A 24,022-nucleotide genomic window follows, 5' to 3' on the forward strand; every position below is an offset into this window, starting at 1 on the left:
ACCAGAGACCCAGCAGCACCAAACACAGAAGCACTGTTAGAATATCAAACACAAGGCAGTCATGGTAATTAAAAGGCCTTTATTTCCTATTTGTTTTTACAGAACTGGTAACACATATGATAAATTTGTAATAAGTTATTTGGTTCCCTTGATAACTTTATAAGGATCCCCAACGTTTGTCCACATAAGGGTCAAGAGGAGTTTGTGAGCAACGTTTGTGTCCAGTCAAGGGCTAAAGCATGCGATCCACAGTAGGCACAAGTACTGACATGAACACGCGCACCACGACACTAGACACGAAGAAACACAGCTAGAGGACACAACCTGACTGTCCTCCGATGCTTTAAAAGAGGATGAAGAGAAAGAGGTGAAAGAAGGTAAAGAAAGAGTCTGGCGGAGGACTAAGCGCTCAAGAGGGGGCAAGAGGGGGCGGGGAGGGGAGGGGGGTTTGGTACGGTCTTGCATGTTTGGCAGTATACAGTATGTCCATGTTGTAAACATGAAGGCCGCCATTCTTTACGCTCAGCAAAAGCAGAATCAGTGGAGACAAACCAGCGAGCCTGCTTCCTGTTCAGCCTAACGATACTCATGTTACACTGTGGGTTGCACAGAAACAAAGACAAAAAGACACAAAGCAAACATGGACGATCATAGTGACACATCTCTGACTCAAACACAGTCCTACATTCTACAGTAGAGGTATACATCACAAAAAAAAAATCAAAGAAAACGACAGGAGTGATTACACATATGCACAAGAATACAAAGAAGAAATGCAGCGAGTAATAGAGGAGACAAGAAGACATGTTGGAGAGTGGTGTCATTACCCGCTGAGACGCGTTTTTGACAAGTTGGGTAATGATCTACTGAACTTTGGATGGGTTCCCTTTTTAAATCCCAGCGTTTGTTCAAAAATTAAAAACAACAAAGCAACAAACGGTGCTCTAAAACTGTCTCTGCACAGCTGGAACACAGTTTCAGATGTGGTTGTGCATAAAGGTATCCAGACATCTACACAGCCATAAACATATAAAAAAAAAAGAGATATCGTTGCAGTGGAGGACAAAGATGGACATTTAAGAATGAGTAATGTGTCCCATGCATGCAGACCTGTACGCTATATTGTATAATCCAGTGATTTTGCACCACGTCTGCTAAAGGGCCTATAACTAAAGGGTCATCCACACACACACACACACACAGCTCCCAGTCCCCCATAGAACTTGTCTGGCAGTCATGTGACTGTGGTAAATAAAGATAAATCTCTTAAAATGTGCTATAAACTAAACCCGTAATCACATTCGCCTCATCATCATCATCATCATCATCATCATCATTTGATGTATTCTGTGGCTGATCTGCGTGAACTGTTTACTTTTGGCTTTCACAGATTCAACCAGTGGTGATGAATGCAGGCGAATGTGAGCAGGTACTGGCAGTATTCTCTAGATGCACTTTAAATTATTCTCAGCGCATCTTTTGGTCACAGTCAATAACATTAATGGGACAGCAGCAAATATATATAATATTGCATTAGACAATGTGCAGCATCAGCGCAGCACACTGAGGATTGTTGCCAGAACAGATGTGGCAGTTCAGAGAAATATTCAATCAGCTTAAAGGAGTAGTTCCACACTTTAGGAAATTCTGCTCATTTGCTCTCTAGCAAAGAATTAAATCTAACCATCTGATGCATACGTAGCAGTCAATAATGATATTATCTAGAAAGTCCTATAGCTTACCCCCTTTCAGTATCCACTACACAACCGCAGCTTTGTCACATTTTAGCCATGAACTTCATTCTTTTCACATTTCACATACATTTGAATGCACCGTTCAGGTAAGAACCGTGCACTGCACCTAACTCAAGTGCAGGATTTAGCTTTCTGCTAAGCTAAGCTGAGCTAACCATGCCTTGGTTTTCTTATTTCTTACAATCTTCTTAGCAAACCCTTGGCTAGAAAGCAAATAAGCACAATTCCTCAGATTTCATTTCATGTGCATAAAACATATTTCTATGTTTCTGTGTCTGTGAAAATCATATGCATAGTTCTATGGGAGGGATTCAGGCTTAAAACTTGGGTTCCACTGTTTTAAGTTTCTCTTAACTTTTGAGCAGTTTACTACAAAAAAAAATCACACAGAAGAAGAAGAAGGAGCCAACAGTCGGGTGAGCCACGAACCACCTGCACCGTGTTATTGTGATTGTTCACGAACATTCTTCAGCTAAACTGCAAGAGAAACTAGAAGAGTGACCCAGTTTGGTTCATAAATTGCACTCAGCCCAAGAATAGAACACACTCTCATATATCTCATATATATATATATATATGTTTATAAATACTTTTAGTGTTATTGTTGTGAACCTATTTTGCTATCTATTATTTATGCTATCAAAACAAGGCATATACATTACTAATCACAATACTGTAAAATCAGCTACGTCTATGAAACAAAGGACATCAAGAGCTCTGAAAGTAGAAAAACACACACTCACTCTACTAAAAATCACAACTGTTCTCAATGCTCACATGTACAGTAAAATGGATTTTGCCCTCTTGATGAACAAAGACCTCTGAAAGGAATGTAAAAGAGGAAAAATGAAGACATGTCGGACTTTTTTTTTTTTCATCATAAATAAACTCTAGCTACTCAGCTGAGCTCTAAAGAGTTAGTGCTTGAGTTTTATGGCTTTATCTTATTCATTTTATCTTGTATACACATACACGTATTTTATAATAAACACAGTAAAACAGCTGTGAAGTGTTTCAGGTCATTTAAATAGAAGAGAACAAAGAGAAAAAGCTCCCAGTAAAAGAAAGAAAGAGAGAAGAAGAAGGGATTCCAAGTCTTTTTTACTGGAATGGGATTATTATTATTCATAGTTTGGCCCCTTGATGCACAAAGATATGATCCATTCTGCTTTACAATTATTCATTTTCATCATCGGTTATTCCAGAATAACAGAACCTGCTATCAGAAAATACTGGTACCTATATCGACTTGGAGATCCCCCTCTTTTTTTAAAGATTAAATCATATTTCCCTTTTCTTTAAAAAAAAAAACAAACAAAAACCAAACACACAAAAAAAGCAATAGCAATAAATCAACATTGGCCGTCTGATAAGTGCAGAAACCGAATCAATGGCACATAAATGGTGTCAAATAAATAACAAAATTGGACCACAAGGAAGTAGATAGCAAGCATGCGGCTACATTTTCATCCTACATGAACTCACACACAGTACTGGACGACACACTTGCTTAAGAATTTCAGGCGTGGAAAGATTCTTATTAGTAATAGTACTCTAATATTTGTATGACATTCTCTCCAATGACCCTCATGGAAAATAAATACACATTTTGTTTCATTTAGAAAATATACAGTGCATCTTTTTTCCCTTTTGCTGTGTTATTAAAATGACAAATGACACCCATTTACGTACACGAGATATTTTTGCTTGGTCTCTAAAACATGCTCTTATGTACAGTATTTTGTATAAACATGCAGTATCAACGTGTATGAACTATGTATATAGGCAAAACTACACACCAATGGGTTGCTTGATTGCTTCCATGTTGCCTTTACTTAAGTGTTGCTTCGTCAACTGAAGGGAAAACAAATGATGCAAAATGAAAAACAAAAGAAGAAACAAGAGCCAACATTCATTAAAATCCCCCAAAAAGCTGAAAGATAAACTGCACACAGTCCGTGGGTAGTTTTTTTGCTGTTGGTGCTCTCAGACTTAGCTTTTGTTTAGAAAGTAGACCAACAAGGAGGTATGCCGGGATCCGAACACTTTCAGAACCGTAAGCCTTCATCAATTTTTCAGAGCTGATGAGTTTTGGCAAACAACAGAAGAAAAGCATCCTTCATCCTCAAAACCTTTCTTCAACACAATGTTAGTTTACAGATACAGGGAGCCAAAGTGAAACCAGAACTTTGTTAGAAACAAACAAAACCACCTTTAGCATTTTTGTTGTTGCTCCAGCAGAACATGCTCCAGAACTGCCAACAACTATCTAAAGTCTATGGGAGAATGTGTCAAAGATGCTGGTTGTATGACACTTATTCCTCCCCAAATTAGCATTTTGTTCAAGTGCTCTGGTGGGATTAACCATCATCTCTGGCTGCTAGTGTCACTGAAGGGAAATCTGGGGGCAAAGTTCCCAAACTTTTGGATTCCTTCCTATTAAAGGAGGTCTTAGACCTAATTAAATGCTCATCTTCAAGGATTTTGACTGTCTTTACAAGAGTTTCGGGGTGTTTTACAGCTTTGGGTGAGAGAAATTGCAATGATGCACCAAGAAACTTTTCAGACAGCACTTAAATTCATTTTAGAAACTTCGGTAGCCTTTAAATTTGGAACAACAGATGAATGAAATAACGTGAGTGAGGCTAGCGCTGACTTGGCTTTGGCTCACTATACTGAAGCTAATACATTCTGTGAAGCAGCAAGGGATCGAAACGTGTGTCATTTCATATCCATTAATATAAAGGAGATCGATCAGGCATGCCACATGTGCCACAGGAGGTAAGAAGGAAAAAAAAAAAAAATCAATGTCACAACATTTGGATCACAAAAAAAATAAGAAACACCACAGATCAGAGAACAGTGTCAGATTACCACAGAACAGAATGATACCCAGTAGTGCAATTAAAAATTCAACAGTTTGGTAAGCTGTGTATAAAATACACATGGATCAGTGCCTTCTTCTGCAATCAAGTGAGAAATGTAATACCCGAAACATATACACGAAAAGCTGAGGCAGAAAAATAAAGCAAGCAACAAGAAACAAAAAAAAAAAATAAATAAAAATGCACTCCTGTGCTCTTATTCAAAACCAGCGGTTATTCTTAACATAAATGATTAAAGCTCTGGTTTCTGAGAGCGCATAACATTTTGATTTAAAGTGCTTAAGGAACAAAAGTGTTAGAAGGTAAAAGAACAACTCAATAAATAAAAAGAGAAGACATGAAGTGAACAACACCGCTAACTGGAAGGCGTCCCTGGTAGTTGAAAATTGCTTATTTTGTTACTTGGAAGGCTTGTCTCCTTTATGACTGTAAGACGGTTATAGGGATTCCTTTGAAGTAAAACCCTTGTGTCAAGTCCATGACTAATGGCAGTAGCACTGAACAAGTGAGATACAGAATCAGAGGCGTTGGAAGGGAGGGGGGGAGGGGAGGGGAGGGGAGGGGAGGGGAGGGGGAGGTGGTAGCAGGCAGTATTCGACACCTTGTAAATATCATGTCATTGGTGGTTGGAGTCAGTCTCTGATATTTCCACGCTTTTTGCACAGTCAGAAAATACACAAATTCTCACCCCGCATTTTTTATTTATATATATTTTTTTCCCACCCCTTAACTTAAAATCCCTCCCTCTCCCTGTTTGATACACCATTTCATGGATAAACTTAGCACTAGCCGTGAGCCTTAGGTCACCATTTAAAAACAAAAAAAAAGAAAAACATCATTTCTACATCATCCAGTGGAGTGTTTGAATAATAACCCGTTTAGAAAAAAAGGCATGGAGTTCCAGTTTCCTCTCAGTTTTCCTGAGACGATGGGTGGAAGGTTAACTAATCAAAAAAAGGCAGTGTGTTTGTGGGTAACCGGATATGTGTCTATCCCTACTCTGCTACCCAAACTCTAGGAATGTACTTCAAACTAACAGAATCATCTAGAATGACGACTGGCAGGTGTGGAGCATGGTGCACAATTACACCTAAGGAATGGACCTGCTTGTGTTATTTCTCTATCATATGGCAGTATAAAGCATTTTTATTATTAAGCACTATTCTAAGCAAACCGTGTCACTAAAGGGAAAAGGGGTGAGAAGAAGTACAACATGAGAGTATGTTTTTATCCCCTCTATCACCTGATTCCCATACAGCACTCTGTTCTTCATAGTCTACTCTGTATTCTTATTAATGAAACCACAACCCCAATACAAAAATAGATCTAAAGGAAATCAACGGAGTATCTGTCCATCCTATCTGTTTTTTCTGTGACATGATTTAATATAACATGATTCTTTTTTTTTTTTTCTAAGTATTACTTTCCATCATGTTGAATGGTGTTTATGCATCTTTTGTGGCAGTGGGTGGGTGGGAGGGGGAGAGGAGGAAGGAAGAAGGTGGTGGAGGGTGTTCATCTGGAATATACACTGATATGTGGGACCTGGGAGGGGGGGGGGGTGATGGGAGGTTTACGGGTGGGTGGGGTAGAGGTGTGGAGGTTGGCGGGAGTTTACTTCTTGGCATTCAGGGCTGCGAGGGCGGCGTCCACCTCTTCCTCTGGCTGCAGTGGATGCCACTGGGCGATGGGGCGGCGGGGGTTGGCCAGCATGTCGGACCAGTGTTTCAGCCCGGCCCCCGTGGACTTGCTTCCCACCAAGATCTTCCCGATGGCATCGTTTTTACCAATCTTGTCGTAATCCAGCACTGTGATCACAGCTTGGATTTTCTGTGAAAAACAAGGGAGGAGGCATTACAGCGCAGTTCACAGGGCAGTGAAGACGAAACTGTGTGCATACAAAACAGGCCTCCTCCTGAAGACTCTTCGACAAGAGGCGAATGTTGCAGGGAGTGCTGCATTGTCCTCAGTTTTAGGCGTGTTGTGGTCCCATTGCGGTGTCAGCACCCTTAGGGTTTTTTTATGCTTGGATGGTGGTGATTGGGGCTTGCTGTCGAATATGGGGAATCCAGAAATGTACAGTGTGCAGTGCCCATACTTGCTTCTGTTTTTATCTAGATTCATATTTATTTTTAAGATGTTTTTTGGAGGTGGTTTTAATAGCAGCCACCATCTTTGATATATTTGGATGATTAGTTGTCAGGTGACAGTACTAAGCTAAGAGACTCAATGGACATGTGACATCATATTTAGATTATTACAAAAATCTAAAAAATACTAAGTATGAAATAATCTGAAAAAGAGAACGGCCAATAACAGTTTATAAAAGGGTTTGATATTTTCTTTCTCGTGTGCATATTACTTGCTGCCCTCCATTTATGCACCTGCCCGAGATTGATTGCTGTATTGAAATGATTTCACAGGTATTAATCAGTCATCTGTGTTTCCACTTCAGTGCGTCAGGACAGGCCGCTCCTGATAAAAATATCTCACCTGCATTTGCTCAAGAGGAATCTCGAAGCTGAAGGACTCATTGTAGTACGGATTCAAAGTGTTCTTCTTCACTGTTGTCTTCTTCTTCTTCAGCCTCTTTCCATTCTGCAGTAGGTTGATCTTCACATAGGGATCTAAAAAAACACACGATATGTTGTTTAAAAAAAGAAAGACAAACAATCCCTCTTGTGTGGGTGTTTGGATCGCAGTGCTGTAATACACCAACAGATGGGGCCAATGCTGAAGCCAGGATGAGTGAGGGCTGCTCCACGGTGAGTACTGCAGCGTCAGCACGTGAGCGCACACACACACACATTTATACAAAGCAGACACTGCTGCAAGCAAGAATTCAGCACTGAAATAACATCAAGTGAGAATCCGAGATAACAAAATGCAATATGTGATGCTCAGATGTGTAAATATGAAGCGCCCTACCTGACAGTCCACCCACGTCCATTTTCTTCAGGTTCTTAGCCTCCAGAATACAGATGGTGAGTTTGCCGGCAGTGGGTACATAACGCAGGGAGATGCAAATGTCACCCAGCTTCTCTGGCTGTGAGGAGAAAGTTAGGAAGGAGGAACCTGAAATCTCTTCTGTATGATGCACAAATGAACAAACAGTCCCTTTTAATTAACATTAAATACAATATCAATAATTCCTGTGCCCATTACATTTATAATCCTGCTAGGAATGGCATTTTTAAGTACATCTAATTGGTCTTTTCACAGTTAATAAAATATCTGTAACAGTGAGCAAAATGACTTGTAGAGTATTTCTTCTTAAAGATGGCTCTGGGGAGGCGGTGTCTTTGATTAAATCCACTTTTTCATATTTCAGTGCAGCATCACAGTGATGGCACCATTACAGGCTGCATGGCGCCATCAGCAGTTATATGTCAGGCGATACACAAGACAAAATGTCAGACGATGTGTTGTGCAAGAAGTGTTACTACTAATGTAAGGAGACAGCGCTTCTTCTGGACGAGGGTCTTCTACTACTTAAAGGTGTCATTTAACCTGGCAAACAGTACAAGCACAAGCAGTGAAAATGTGGTGAGCGAGGTTTTTTTTTTCATGTGTATGCAACTAAAGTTATTAACACTAATGGAAGTAATGCTGTGTATTTCTAAGGAATAATCTGGCAGTGCAGTCGCCTCACCTCCTCCTGATCCGCACTGTCCAGGTCCCTCCATTCCTCAATTGGCTTCGCCAGGTCGAGGGTGTTCATGGGGATTTTAATCTCTCCGATGACATCATGTTTAGAGAAGCGATCAAAGTCATAGACGGACATGACAAGAGTCTTCCCGCCCATCTCTTGGAATGGTATCTGAAAGAGAAGAACCAATCTAATTTACTTGTACATATTGCTTCCAGCAAATTGCAACACAAATCACACATTTCTGCCACATCAGAAGTAAATATTTATTAAAGAGCAATCTTTGTTGGGACTTTAGTCTGGCTTTATAAGGTGCTGCTTCAGCAGAGCTGCCTGACTTTGACAAAGCTGTTTGAATTGTTCTTTTATAGAGCTGTGTCAGCAGGTTAGGTGCACCAAAGGTGGCCCTCTCCTTTAATTCAATTCTCTTCCATACTCTCCCTGTCAGACACCTTCAATATGTCTGCTGCTTTTTATCACTGCTGGCCAGAAGTGCAAGCGTAAAAAAGAAATTAGAATCTACGCCGCTGCTAGGCTTTACAAGAAAAAGGAAAAAGAGCAGCAGCTCCGACCTTTAACAGTTCCTGTCCTCCCATCAAACAGTGTGACATACATGATGCTTTAATAAGTAATAAGTAAAAGGTCCCTCTTCAGTTGAAGCTCACCTTGAAGGAAAAGGTCTCGTTGAAGACAGGATTCAGAGTTTTCTTGTGAACCTTTGTGTCAAACTTCTTCTTCTTGTCAGGGAGAACAAAGACCTTGACGTAAGGATCAGAGGTTCCACCGCTGTCCATGGAGAGGAGGTCAGCTGCTTGCAGGATTCCAACAGCCAGCTACAAATTTATTAAAAAAAATCTGTTAAAAATCCAAAAAGTTACACACACAGATCCTAGATACTGGAAAGATCTGTTCTGACTCGCCTTGTTCTCCTGGAAGTCATAATCGATGGAGTACTGCAGCTTCCCGAGCTTCTCCTTCTCCTTCACCTCTTCCTCTTTCTCATCTCCAGTCAGTCCAGGTTCCACATCATCTTCCTCATCATCATCGTCCTGTGGTTTCTGCAATGACAGAAGGGGGACGGGCAGCAGGAAAAGAGAGTGAGAACGCAGTGCTGAGCTGGAGGGGGGGGGAGGGCTGTGCTGAACACCAGCAGTCAGGTTAGTCACAGCACCTACCTGCCACTTACCCCCTGTGTTACTAGTGCAATCTGTTCATCGATGACCACGGTTGCAACCTGACTTGATTTCACTATTACTTGGGTGACACCATTTGCTGTTTCCTGTTTTATTTTTTTTTTATTAGATATATTTAACCAGATTATGGATATAATTTCTCCTTCACTAAGAAATGCCATTTCAAAAGAACTATTGTGTTATTGTGCAAAGGATGGAGAAGGACAGAACGAGAGAGAGAGAGAGAGAGACAACAGAATAAAAACAGTAAATATGCAGGGAGTGGACAGAGATATCACACTGCAATGCAACCTAGTACTATAGCTCTGTAAAAACTCTTTTTCCCTCTGGTATTAGTGATTTATGATAAAGCTTCAATGCCACTAGTGAAGCTGCCTCTAGTAGTTATACTACTGGGGGTGGACAAAGTAAGATAAACACAGATCTGAAGGTAGAGCTGCGAGGTTTCGCAGGCAGCTACACAAATCCCAAACATGACTCAATCCGCATGACTCATAATAAGTTGTTTAAAAGGTCTAAAGCAAAAAGTAAGCAGATTGTGAGGGATGCCTTTTCAAATAAACTCTGCAGTGCTGCTGCATCATTGCTCGTTGTTCTTATTATTTTGTCCAACCAGTGTATATTTTCCCTTCTTCTCAGTAAGGAGCTTAGCTTAGCCTCTCTGAAGAACAGAGCTCTGAGGCACGGGCGTGATTTGATTGGCCGTTCCTAACGACTTTGGTTGAAAAGTTTGGAGGTGAAAATCGTCAGATAGGGCACGCTGTTCCGACTGAGAGTGTAAGCAGTCTGACAAACAGGTTTACTTCAAGCCAGACAACATTAACGTCGGCCGCTTATCTGCTCCTGACAACCCAAAGTCCCATTAATGTGTTTACACAGATACTGTTGATGGGATTTTTGCTGAATGCTATAAGTATATTAGCAAACAGCTTCCAGATTTACCTGCTGATGCGAATAATTGTGCCTCTTGATCAAAACTCAGGAGTGAACTGACAGCTAACTGCTCCTTAGACACTCAGGCCACCGTGGAGAAGATCTATCTGCTGTCATACATTTTGCTTTTTTTTTTACATCACAGCCCGTATACTCCTCAGTGTTTCATCTTCTTGGAGGTGATAACTAATCAAGAATCAAGTATGTAAACTTTCATTTTCGATACACTATAAGGGATTAAATATATATCTCAGTATGTGCTACTTTCCTATGGCTGTCTTCTTGAAAAAACACTGATGTCTTCGTAAGACTGGAGGGTCCAGCTACTCACTGATGAGCTGGAAGAGGAACAGGGCACACACACAGGTAATACACACACACACACCCACACACTTGCTTACATGCAGACTCTCATGCATGCTTAAAACTCACTCTTTCCCTCTTTCACACTCACATTCTCGCACAATATCCTTACATATGTGGCATTCTATATTGTGGTAAATGCTTTTCATTCAAGCATGCCAGGCCACACAATGCAGGATCCAAGTTTACTTTTGATGGCAAATGTAAAATGAATTATCTTATGATATTTGGAGAGAGGTTGGTAGAGGTTATGATTCGATGTTTATTTTTGTTTTTTAATGTCTGGGCTCAGAAATGTCTTTACATGTGTTCTGAGTGAAATGTGCATATCCATGAAGGGATATCATGCTATATTGATAATTTCCAGCTCGTCTCAAACTTCCAATAAGGGTTCCAAAGACAAAGACATGGTATGTCTGAATGAATGCCCTTTGTTCAACTCCAAGGGGGAGTAACAAAATGCTCAGTGCTGAGTATTACACAAAATGGTGTTAGAGCAGATTCTAGTCTTATTATTGGAGCGACAGAAATCAGTTGACTGCAAATGTGGGCAAACATTCTGGCCCACCATTTCTCTTCACTGAGACCCAGGTGCTTCAGGGAGAGAGAGAGAGAGAGAGGGGGCATCAATGATTGTCACCTAGTATGTCAGCAGCATGGGTCATCCAGGAAAGTTACTCTCAAGTCAAGTTGTGGCCATTCAATGGTACCTACTGCAAGGGCATATGCTGGTCTTTGTCAAGAGATACAAACAGCTTTATCTGTCGTGGAACTCGGAGCGTGTTTGCACAACCAGGGGTACAGAGTGTGAATTTCATACCCAAGTCAATGTATCTTTGGAGGAGAACTGTTTATGTGTGTGTGTGTGTGTGTGTGTATTTTGATTTTTGGGTTGTGCTGCAAGGCCTGTCATGGTGGAAACATGCTCGAAGCTCTCAGTTGGGTAAAGTTTCAGCAACTGTTTGACAAATATCCAGCTTACCCCTTGCACATGCATGTTAGTGATCTCTAGTGAGTTGCTCAGTGCACTCGTCATTCAAAGGCTCAACCATAGGATGAGTTTCATGTTCATTTCAAACCATTAAAAAAAAAAAACAGATATCTGTTCTGTTGTTTTTGCCAAAAAAAATTGCAATCTCTGGATATTCAAGACATAGCAGTTGGTGCGGCATATCAGTTCAGTGGATTTTGCGAAGCAGCTTAAACGCTCCCATAGAGTCCTCAAGCACCCGCAGCACCTAAGCTTGCAAAAACTAAGAAAGCCATAGCACTCATTGTCATCATCTCACTGCAATCCAATACCCCACCCCACCCTGCTTTCAAGCCCAATCCCACCACCCACCAACCACAATCACCACCTCTCCCCCCTCCCCCCCCCCACCCCTGCCCTGGTCTGCGCTTACACTGAGCGGCCAGAGAGGGGTGCCGCGTGCTATCAGACCTACCGTAGGCAGAGAAGTCCACCACAGTCAAGATACACGGAGCACACATAAGACACAAAGCAGGAAGGAGGAGAGCAGAGACAAAGGAAGAGATTGAACTCACAGCAGACACCAAAGAACGGTAATCACAGCAAATGCAGTCAGCTACACTGTAGGGACTGAGGAAAATGACAAGATAGAGAAGCCTCCTCATTAGCACAATCATATCTTGTGCAGCAGAGCCGTTAGGTTTTAAGAGAACTCCACTTTTTGGATGTGTTTTGTATTGTACTTCATCAAATCATCAATCATGTGTGTGAAAAAAATAATAATTACAGGGCCAAAACATCAGCATCGTGCTGCTAACTACTAATTTTCATAATTACTCTTTTATGACTGGTAGAAAAACAATGAACAGATAAAAGTCCTGTCATTTTCCACTCAAATCCCAACGCACAAGTGAGAGAAAGAGCAACAGTAACATGACAAATACATTAAAGAACACGAAAAGAAAGAGAGAAAATCAAAATAAACAATAGTTATGGTGAATAAAGAAGAATGTAATTAAAACCTGCTGAGAATACACTTGACTGGGTTAGAAAGACATGAAAACATTAAACAATCTCTGTCTATAATCTGTAATCTAATACTTCTAAACGATGTGATACATTAATTGAATTCAATTTAAAGGTTCTATATGGGCATAAGTCCAATCAAAGAAACTGCCATCTTGTACAGTCAGGCTGAACTACTAATACACAGTATTATACAACATGTATACGTTTTAGCATTTTTGTTAGTAATTGAAAGAGACAAAGCAACAAACAGCAGATCCCTGCCGTCCATCAGCACCACTTTGTTGGCTAAAATATTTAGCTGATGAAATGACAAAACCTTTTCAATTTCATTCATATAGAACCTTTGATCAAACACATTTTATTGATAATCCATTTAAAAGCTACACAATAAGGTTCACAAAACTCATTAGTGTTTTGCCTTGATTCCATTCACTGGAAGTATTCTGTCCCCCGGCTCAAACTGTGAAACATACCTCTCCTCCTTTCAGGTTCTTCATCCCCATGTCACCCTTCCCCTTCTTGCCCTTCTTGTTCTTCTTCTTCTTGCAACAGCATTTCTTGATGATGCAGAAGCAGCATGTTAGAATGAGTAAAGCAGCGACCACGGCAATGGCAATGATGGCCCAGGACGGCACTGAGGAGAATATACAGATCAATGTATAGACTGCACGCCCACACACACACAGAAAAGAGAAGAATGCAGCAAATACTTTGACATTTGACCAATCAATCACTTGGTCTACTTTGTGTCGTGTCATGAGCCAAATATATTTAGTAAGAGGTGATAGGTTGGCAATTAAATTGGATGAAAATTAGATTTCTCTGCCATTAGGAAGAGCAGCCAGTGATCGATACCGAATAAAGACATTATGGGGCTGCCGATGCCTGCAGCAAAAGAGAAAATCTAATTCTGAATTCATTGCTCAGAGTTGCATCAATCAAGGTTGGTTGATCAGAACAGGTTTGGATTTTGCCAGACACTCACGTGGGATCTTGTCGATTTCATTCAGGAACTTGTTTTTGATCTCGTCGAAGGCATCGTTCTTGTTGACCGGCTCGGTGGCGTTGTCGGAGTTGGAGAGTAATGCGACAGGGGCTGGAGTCACTTCCAAGGCATTGGCCCCCGTTGGCTTAGCAGCGACCATGGGCGTTGTCTGGTGCTTAAACAAGTTCCACTTCGTCATTTAGACTGCACACACAGTCCCTGAAACGCAGCATGAAAGCACAGTCATTGAGAGAGTCGATGAACGATAAGTGGCTGGTTTTCCACCTGCACATTATGTACCACAAAGTGCGACAGACAGGTATTGAGTTTCTAGAAAATGTTAACAATATAAACTGATGAATAAGAATATTCTCCAACATCTAAATTAAAGGTTGAACAGGGACGCATGACTCTTCATCTCCCAGAAATGATCTAAATGACAAAAGAGGATCAAAAAGTGGCTATGGCTCAATTTATGGGTTGATCAGTTGTCCCCTAGATTTCAGCAGAACACTAAACTATATGTGTGCTTGGAAAGAAATAACAGTAACTGCCATAGCATACAAGCCATATAAGTAATTCAAAGTGTATTACTACCCAAAATCTCCAGCAAACAACTGCAAGCCGACACAAATCTCAGTAAGAAGTTACCATTTGTGGCTTGAACATTTGACTATCACATATATTTCTGACACCTCTACACTGCTCTGTTTATTATAAGTGACTATAATGACAATGTATTTTGTTGGCTGATATCTTCCCGTTCTTCTGCGCCACTGTGCACTTTACCTGAAGCAACCCAGATAAGGTGTTTACAGGTCACAGCATCCTGGTTTCTGGTGCTCTGGGTGGCATATCCAGGTTTCTCAAAACGAGGACAAGCTGTGTGCATGCACAGAACATAACCTGGACACTAAAAAAAAAAAGCTCATATACAGGATTCCCAAATAAACTCGTGATGAAACTTTCATTGTATGAGGTTGTAACATCGACATCGCCTCTCACAGGAACAACATTTTATAAAAATCCCTTTTACACCACAGTCTGTCATTTTGCCGTGTATTGGGCAACTATACTCCACTCTGCGGCAGTGTATCCACGGGCCAAACAAATGTTCAATCAGAGCTCTTATCGGTTCCAGAAATCACAGTGTGACAAGTGCAGCTGAAAGCAGCCTGTTGACAGAGTGATGAGTGATCGGGCGAGACCTTCCAATCAGAAAGCAAAGAAAGAAGACAAGCATAACAAGAGGAGACTTCTCCTGTTGATGTTGTGGTGATGCAGGCAGAAAAAAAAGGACTTTCCTATTTCTTAAGTGCCAATTCTCCAAGTTGGTGCCAAGCAGATTCTGCTTCTATTTATTGCTACATATAAATTATTCAAATTGAGGCTGACAGCAGGAAGGATAAGCTTATATTATTCAGGGGCCAGGACCAGTTTATATATCTTGACATACATGGCGCTAAAACAGCTTGTGCCGGCCGTTATGTAGGCTAATGTTACCAGATGTTGATAATAAACTATTACAAAATGAGAGTTATTGAGAAAATGAATCTAAAATGCTTTCGACCATTTGAAAAAATGAGTGGGTTTTTCAATAAAAACTGCAATCAAAGGTCTCCACTCTGTATTACTGTAGCTATTGTAACAATGTTAAAAGCATCCACTTGCACCTGAGATTTATGTGCTTTTTATCCTGTTTGTCCCTCACAGCCAGACCAATTAAATTAACATTCATGGATATGTGCTGAGGCATTTTATCTCCTCACTCTGAGGGCGACAGTGAGGACGGGCGGAGAGGACACAGGCTTACGACATTGGTTTTATGACAGCCATTAGTCCTGTTTCACAGCCAGCTCCACCTACTTAAGCAAGAAAAATCTCCTACATAAACCAACTACTATTTTGCAGAATACTGTCTTACACCTTCACATCAAGTAGCCAAAATATACTGAATTTCAAGTAGACCCGACTTCACCTCTGAATAACAAGCAGGCAAAATAACAAGTCTCACCCTGAACAATCAGACAGGTCATTTGTCCCAAACTCTGCACACCAGCCTCTCCTGAATGAGCTTACATGGACACCACATCGTGTGTGTGTGAGTAGGAGCATGAAACAGGACTATGCCGATGCTGCAGAAAAACCTGAATTAAAGTTAAAAATAGGCTTCTTATCCAATATGCATTTCATATAATCCATGATTACTGAGATCTGTGGGAGTTCTGAGCTCCATCTCTCATAGCGCGTCTCATATCATTAGAGTTGGAGTCGTCAGAATTAGTAAAAAAAACAAAATGGCTCGGCTGCACAGCCCAGAGCAGTGCAGCTACGGGCATGATCTGGCCCTTATCATGAAAACACTCTGCAATGAGCTGGATGGGGATCAAGCACTTTTTTTTATCATTGCTGTGAACACAAACTGGTTGTGGCAACCCCCACATGGCACGTTTACCGACAATTATCAGGGGTACACACAGGTAAAATGTGTCTTCTTTACCTCTGCCAGCAAGGACCCAGGAGGTTAAGGCTCACGGCTCTTTTTTTCCCCTTTTGTGGTAGAAGTACAGAAAACATACATTCATTTGCATGCACGTCTTGAAAGGCATGAAATGTTCTAAATTATTGTTAATAATAATCTACCCGAGGGCCTAAACCTTCTTTGAATGTGTTACTTCGTCTCCTAGCACCTTCTCTTTAATAATTTCTGTACAGAAATATGCAATATTAAATGACAGAAATCCTCGCCTGTTACTATGATTCTTTTATATCCTATTACAGAGGGCAATTCCATGCCTTTATTACAGAAAGTGGAGAGATTGGATGAGGAAAGATGATGAAAAATGTCCCCAGCTGCACTCAAATCATTAATGCAGCTGTCCATCTTAACCCCTGAGCTATGGCGGTGTCCTTTGCAGCATATTTAATGAGACAGACAGCATATGTCTTATGCAGTAAATAAGAGTCTTAGTCATAAATGAGTGAAGCAGGTGAAATTTTAAAATATTCGAATGGTTTATCACATCATATGTTGTCTTCATCATCATTAAGGGAAAAATATGAGTCACTTAATAACGCTCAAACATGCCTACAGGCTAAGTACTCTTACGTAATTACCCCTGCACCTGTCAAACTCTAATGATAAGATTCGTGTCTCCTCACTCTGACACATAAACACATGACTAAGAAAAGTGGTTTCCTTATCTGACATCATGTGTGTGTGTGTGTGTGATGGCACGCTGACCACCACAGTGTGACCTCCTCAGCAGTGATGGGAAACCCCAGCCTGCAGATAAGATGGGGATTGTGTTGATTAGGGGCTTATTAGCACCCAGGTCAGATCCAAGAGAAAACAACCCAGGGAAAGCGAGCTGAAGTCATGCAGCTGTTTCAGTGCAAAACAACAAGTACCCTGAACAGCAATTAATTAACAATCTACAGCCAGACGGCCAAGTTTGTTTTCCCCAGGCACTGACAACTTGCCTCCAGTTCACACAGCTGTCAGCCCATGGCCAATCTATGTATGTGTGTGTGAGTTTAAATCTCAGCTTATACTTTCCTGCAGACTTATAATTAAATGCAGCAAACATAGTGGTACCCAATTTCAAAATGGCTCCTGTAAATGGAATGAAAACTGGTCACAGGGTCATGTGACTGCAGCTCGGGGGCAACAGTCAGGAGCAGTGGGGCGGCAAATTAAGTATTGAACATTAGGCACGGTGAAAAGGTTGTTGTATTCAAAAAGAAACAACTGCAATGGCTGCTCGGTTGTCACAGGCCACCAGACGACCTGGGTCCTGGAAGATACAAAGCAATCTGAATAATATGACCCCCCCAATGAAATCACTCAGCCCCCACTGAGGCCCCTGCCATCTGTGACATTATGGGTTATGTGTGGGTGGGTGGAGTGTTTGGCCTCCAGCTGAACAAGCTGTGCTTCCTGTGCAGCTTCAATTACCTATGTGTCTCACTAATGTATTTGCTACAGTAAGATGGGTTAAAAAATCTATAATATTGTTAGAAATCTGCTTAACATGCCAGGGAGATTCTTTCATTTGTCACTCCTGTGTGACCACTGAATGTCTTTTTATCTCTTCCTGAGAACGTGATGTGTTTGCATGAATTCTAATTTTCTTATTTGTGCTTTCAGTGCTGCGTGACTCTTTCATGTAAATCCCAATGAGCTATTTTAGGTCTGAGCCAAGTTGCATAAGAAACTGAGCATATCATTTGAAAGGGTAATTGTTTGAAGGCATCTCCAATTCGTGATAAACACACTCGAAGACATGGAAAGCAGAGCTTGGTCAGAGCTGAGTCACAGTTGACCTCTGATCTGTCTGGACTTATTTCAGCTGGAAAATGTGCACTGGAACATTTAGAGAACAAGGGGCATAGTATTTTATTAGATCCATCAGACAGAGCATTACTGTATATAGTCAGAAAGCTGAGCTGAGATGGTGGAGTTCTTTCAATTAGAGATAATGTGCAGCTTTGTTCCTGAACTCCTGCTACTCTGCTATGGTAATTCACCCCTGCTGAAAATGGACTTAGGGCTACCAGATAATGGCCTCATTTTGGTCAAGTTTTAATAGGATTAAGGGAAGGATACTGATGGCTGCATTGCTTGTTATTTACCACTGAAGAATAAGACACTCTGGAGCCTAGCCTGAACTGAACCTGAGAGCATTTTCAGTTAGCATTTGTAATTTTACCCAATGTGGAACTGCAAAAAACTGCACTTCCTTGAATGGCCACTTGAGGCTGGCTTAAAAACATGTCAATACTTATAGATCTCTGTGCTATAATGTCCAAACAGCCTGGTACAAAATATCGGCGCAGTCTCAGATCACGACCTGCCCACACATCCTGGTGAAAAAGTGTCACGTTTGGCTGATAATACAGCCACAAGATACAACTACGTTACTGCCAAAGGAACATATGGACGTACTGCCGACATTATGTTAGGCTTGCATTAATGGAACATATTACATCTGAACATGGGACCAATGAGGCCCCAATCACTGCAAGGTTAGGCATTAAAAACAGGGTAAGAGGTTATGTAAAGATCGTCTTAAAACACACAAATTTGTGACATTAAATGCATTTTTGGCTGCCTTTATAATACGTTTCCACTCCATGAACATGTAGAGAAAGAAAGAAGAAATAAACACGCAACCTCCCACACACAGTTTCAACTTAATCCTTTAAAAATAAGGTTCCATGTGGTCCACTGAAAGGCGAGGGACTTTGTCTCCTTACATTCATTTCATCAGCCTCTTGTAAAGCCATGTGTTCAGTTCAGTCTCTCTCCGTCATCCCTTGTACACCGAAAGTCAGCTGAGCTGATTTCAGCTGGCACCACACTCAGATAAACACTAACTGTGTGTCAGAGACAAATTTCTGTGAGGTAGCATACTGTAGTTACAAAACACTCCCTGTTTTGTCATTTCATGGTGGAGAGCCAAGACAGTGACAAAAAAAAAAAAAAAAAACAGCACACGGTGCACAACATGTGCCAGATTCTGCAATTCAAGACCAGCAGCCATCAAGTTGCCAACCACGATACATCAAGGGAGCGTGCCAAGCATCTGTCAGGCAACATAATTTTACTAAACAGTAATTAAAACATTAAACTTGACTAACAAGGTTCTGACTCCTGCTCTGTTTGAAAGTCGTATTTAAGTTAATGTGGAACATATTGTACGGTTTAGAAAAATCCTGATGATAAAAACAGTGTTTTCCAGCTTGGCTTGACGGTGGCACTACACATCTCTCTGCATCAGCAAACAATCAAGTGAATGACAGTTACACACTCACTCAGCAACTGATCTGCAAAGCAGTCAGCAAAAGTGCTTATGCAACCATCCAGGACAGGATATTTAGAGGCACCGGACCCCTGTGTTTAGCCTCGGGGCTGCACAAATGCTCTGAATGCAAACACAAACAAGAGACAACAACAAAAAAAAAACTGACCATCAATCTCAGATGTCAGCAGGGCAATTACACCTCTATGTCAACACAAATGCAGGAGCATCAGGAAATCCTGCTGGTGTCACTGCAGATCTGAGGGCCACGGCCGAGATAAGGATGTCAAAAAAAATCAGCTCAGAGGAAAGCCTCTCCCTCATCTATCTCATTGTGCACTGACCCAAAGACCGGTCCGGAGAGGCTCATTTACAAAACCTGCTTGTGTAGATAAAACAATGCTTATTCTCACCTGCAGCTGAATGTGACTCAGCTATTATCAGGAGAGATCCTTGAAAAGAAGGTGGGAGGCACCAGGGTTTGAATGGCGAGCAAGGAGGGGGGGGGGATCATTTACAGCCAGTTGCTATACATCCACCCTCTCCCCCTCAGCACAGCCCCTTCTCCCAGTCCCCTGATAGGTCGATTAATCATTCTGTCACAGAGACAGTGACCTAATCTGCATGTAAGGCTGTGTAGAGGAAATGTGACAGAGCAGAGGGCTTCTGCAGCACTGCAGATAGGTCATGTCTAATAACGTTTAATTTAAACAGTGAAATATGTCGAGAGGGAGACTGCAAGACGTTTCAGCTGCATTAAACTAGAAGCTTGACATCTTTGAAATGCACTTATCTTATCTTTTTTTTTGGTGGAGAGTGAGATGACAAGAATAATACCACACTTTTATCTGTCCAAATCTGCAAACACTGAGCTACAGCAAAGAGCTTGTTAGCTTAGCTTTAACACCTCAACCACCAATCCATTAAGCATATAATCAATTAAATGAAAGTTATTCAGTCATTTTAAAGCAAAGAATACCAAAAATTTAACTCAGACATATACATTAGGAATTGCTTAATGATATATAATCAGATATTAAAAATGTTTCTGCTTCAGGTGCCAAAGAATGTCGTGTTTTATTCCCTTATGTTTGGCATCCTGCCTCTACCTTTTGCCCTAACCTTTACCACCCAACATCATTAAATGCAAGAAGCTAAAAAAAATGTGCCAGCATGACACGCAAACTGCCCAGAGCAGCATACTATTTATACTGCAACCAAACTGCTCACATCTTAATGAAGACCGAACTAAAAGAGACTCGTTACAAAATTCCCTACTCAGAGATCCTGTGTTTCTATTCTGCTAAGCTAAGGCTGCTAGTTATAGCTTCAGATATCTTTCCAAAAAAGTCAAAATATTCCTTTAAACTAACCTCTGACCGTACATCTAATTTCCCACACAGCTAATGGAAGTATATTCAGAGATTTTGCTGTAACACTGTCACCGTCACACAACATTTCCAGTATGATGAAACACACTGGAAATCATTTCTCTCATTCGCTACAGTACACATGTTCCTCTGCTCTCCCTCTCACTCTGACCATCACAAATCCTCTCCTCTGACATGAAGATAAAAGGGCCAGAAATAATAATAATAAAAAAAAATTAAAGCTGCTAGAAATCTCACAGCAACAACAGCAGGCTTGCTTGTCTCCCTTTAAAGACTAAAAGTGACAAAATCGCCCCGTCAGCGCTGCAGGATGCTGTGACTTGTGACAGCATCTGAGCGTTTAACACTGAAGCTCTCTGCCACCGTCTGCCAGCAACACACCATCACATGGGCTCGGGCCAAGACTGGGAAGGCTCTGCTCTCACCTGGAGTGAGAAGCTGACAGCAGCTGAACAATCACAGTGATGCTTGTGTTAATGTGTCAGAGAGGGAATCACTGACTCATATTTGGAGTCCAGTATGGCTGCCTTTGTCATGCAAGGTGTTGGAAAACAACAGTAAATATGGGTGCAAGAGGGCACACCCACCCCAGACATGTACCAGAGAATGGGGCACAGACTGCACAGCCAGATTAAGCCTCTTTTCTTCCTCTTCCTCTCTGAGTAGTTCCAGAATTCGGGCACCAGCTGCCGTCATGGAGGGAGCCAACAGGAAAAAAGAAATAAGATTGGTGAACTTCAAAGCTTCCTTTCATTTTTCTGGTTATGTATGAGAGAGTCGGAGAGTATTTCTCAGTGTGAGAGCCACTGGGAGCGGCTGCCTGAGGTACGGACTTAATGAGCCTGTCTGAATGTTTTAGAGCCTGACAAAAAAAAAAAAAAAAAAAAAAAAATAAGAAGAGGAATCTTCAGAGCATGCTCAGTATCAAATGGTCTCCGGTGCTGTGAAGGAGTAAACAAATGTGCAGGTACAGTACAAACAGATCTGTATGTACATATATAATGCAAACCCTCACATCCTCCAGTTTGTTTACAATACTTGCAAAACCTGATCGATCATGTGACCACTCCGAACGCAAGCCATTGACAGTGTCTGATAATTAAACCGCCAGATACTCTGGGGACTGAATAAACCAGTGTTATATTTCAAGATGTTACTTCAGGACACAACGCCCCGTGAGGAAAGAAGAATAAGTCTCGGCGTGCATGATGTGAAAATGATGTTCAATTTAGCTGTGTTTATACCCTGTTACAAAAATAAGACTATTGGCATGTATATACATATTCTTAAAATGAAATCAATTTGAATCACATCTAATAAATCTGATTGACAGGCCCAATGTGGAATTGCAGGAGTCAGCATTCGGCGCTGAGAAGCCCACAGGCAGCGCAGCAAGATAGGTTTTGTCCTTGGTACAGTCACCTCAGTGCTGCCTGTGCTATATGTCCCATGAGAGACAGCAGAAAAAAAGAGCATCCTGCAGCACTTTATGAAATCCCCACCCCTCTCTCTCTCTCTCTCTATACTCTTCAGCACAACTGTCAGCCTCTTTTTGTGTCTGACTACTCGGTCTCAGAAGATAAAGAGCAGCAGGGCTTGTGTCTGTTTTGTTACACTGCGTATACAACACAGTAAACCTGAGATTTTTTTTGTAGTGTAGTGTACTGTCTGTTTTTTTTTGGCTCCACTTGGCTGTTTCTCAGTGTTCAGGGAGATTGTGAGAGATTGTGAGAGGTTGTGCCGGCGTGGCTATAAATGGGTAAGCAGAGCATCTGTCAGCAGGGCAGGCTCTTGGACACTGTCCAGGAAAGAGGTGCTACATGAGTTAAATGAGGTTTGATCAATGAAAATGATCTAAATCCAGAGCTACACCCTCCTCTTTTTGTTGTGTAATCATTACAGACAGCATGAAGACAAGGTCCAGAGCTAGATCCTGGAGCTGACCCCCCCCCCTCAAAAAAAAAAAGGATGCTCAGTCACAAGGTTTATGAATTAGCTTGAAGCAGAGTTGGGATCACATGCACCAAAAAAAGTAACATGCACATTATGATTTAAAAAGGGAACAGGATAGCTAAGTCAGATAGAATCCTTCATCACAGCAGCCACCAGCAGCCTTTAACTCCAGATTCCTCAAAGGAAGTGTTCAAGCAATGCTGAGAAGAGAGTTGAAATACACCCTTACCAGCACTACCGTAATTCCGTAATCCTGTTCTCCACAACAGGCAAACCCATTCACCAAATAGGCACTTAGGTTTAATGTTACAGTGCCTTAATAACGTCCCTCGACTGCTCTCCCATCAGCACCAGAAACTGCAGTCCTCTTCGCACTGTTTCCACTGCAGCAATACTTGTTCTCCTACACACACACACACACACACACTCTCTTTCAGTCATTCTCTCTGTGACTACCCCCACCTCTGTTTCTCTCGATCCCCTCCTCCTCCTCCTCTTCCTCTTCCTCCTCTCCCTCTCTCCACTCTCTCTCTCTATCTCTTTCACTGAAAGGAACCCCCTCCCCTCCTTTCACCTCTCTCTTCCCCTCGCTTTCTCTCTCCATCTTCCATCACTCCCTCTGCTCCAGCACTCACTGCTCGGACGGCTGATTTGTGATGCCGCTCACAAGGTGCAGTATGCAGCAATCTGTGCCCCAATGCATAAGGGGATCCGTGCACTCTACTATTCTACCAGGCACCAACACCCCTGTTCAAACAGCTCTGCTGCTGGGGGACTCCACGGGGGTCAGATATATTCCCGAGATTACAAGCTGGCAACTGCGCGAACAAAAAAAAAAGAGTGAATGTAAATAAGCAATAATGACAGAGTACAGACGACACCTCTAGATAACAGGATGATGGCAAACAAGAAGCCTGTCATTTGCTGCTTACAGCAGCAGCGGTTTGCTACTTTGCCCTCTCTATCCATTTATCTGATTGATGTCTTTGGTCTCACATCACTATCTCAAAGATGTTAATCTTTAATTGCAGAATATTTGCAGCTTGTATGAGTAAATATGAGTATAACAGTTTTCTGCTTTACGCTGCTTACTTTAAAAGCTTGATGAAGAGT

General features: G+C 41.5%; 1 protein-coding gene across 3 annotated transcripts; it reads right to left on the bottom strand.

Moving 5' to 3' along the window:
* Positions 1-62: 62 nt before the first annotated feature.
* On the bottom strand, positions 63-23,284 carry LOC114438421 (synaptotagmin-2-like). Of its 3 annotated transcripts, none has more exons than XM_028409754.1 (9): positions 23,139-23,284; positions 13,762-13,980; positions 13,250-13,410; positions 9,209-9,346; positions 8,954-9,121; positions 8,292-8,459; positions 7,568-7,685; positions 7,133-7,266; positions 63-6,469 (listed from the first exon to the last, which is right to left on the bottom strand). In XM_028409754.1, the coding sequence occupies exons 2-9, from the start codon at positions 13,958-13,960 to the stop codon at positions 6,254-6,256; spliced, it is 1,302 nt and encodes a 433-aa protein (XP_028265555.1). In that variant the 5' UTR covers positions 13,961-13,980; positions 23,139-23,284; the 3' UTR covers positions 63-6,253. The 3 variants fall into 3 exon arrangements, with proteins under 3 accessions (XP_028265555.1, XP_028265556.1, XP_028265557.1); XM_028409755.1 differs by lacking the exon at positions 23,139-23,284 and adding an exon at positions 19,021-19,135; XM_028409756.1 differs by lacking the exon at positions 23,139-23,284 and adding an exon at positions 14,551-14,667.
* Positions 23,285-24,022: the final 738 nt, after the last annotated feature.

The sequence above is a fragment of the Parambassis ranga genome, chromosome 7, assembly GCF_900634625.1.
Source record: "Parambassis ranga chromosome 7, fParRan2.1, whole genome shotgun sequence".
Taxonomy (NCBI): domain Eukaryota; kingdom Metazoa; phylum Chordata; class Actinopteri; family Ambassidae; genus Parambassis; species Parambassis ranga.

Coding starts and splice junctions, on each gene's coding strand:
- LOC114438421 (XM_028409754.1), bottom strand. CDS start 13,960: ATGACGAAGTGGAACTTGTTTAAGCACCAGACAACGCCCATGGTCGCT. Junction 13,411..13,761: donor TGAAATCGACAAGATCCCAC/GTGAGTGTCTGG, acceptor TATTCTCCTCAG/TGCCGTCCTGGGCCATCATT. Junction 7,686..8,291: donor ACAGTGCGGATCAGGAGGAG/GTGAGGCGACTG, acceptor TTCTCCTCACAG/CCAGAGAAGCTGGGTGACAT.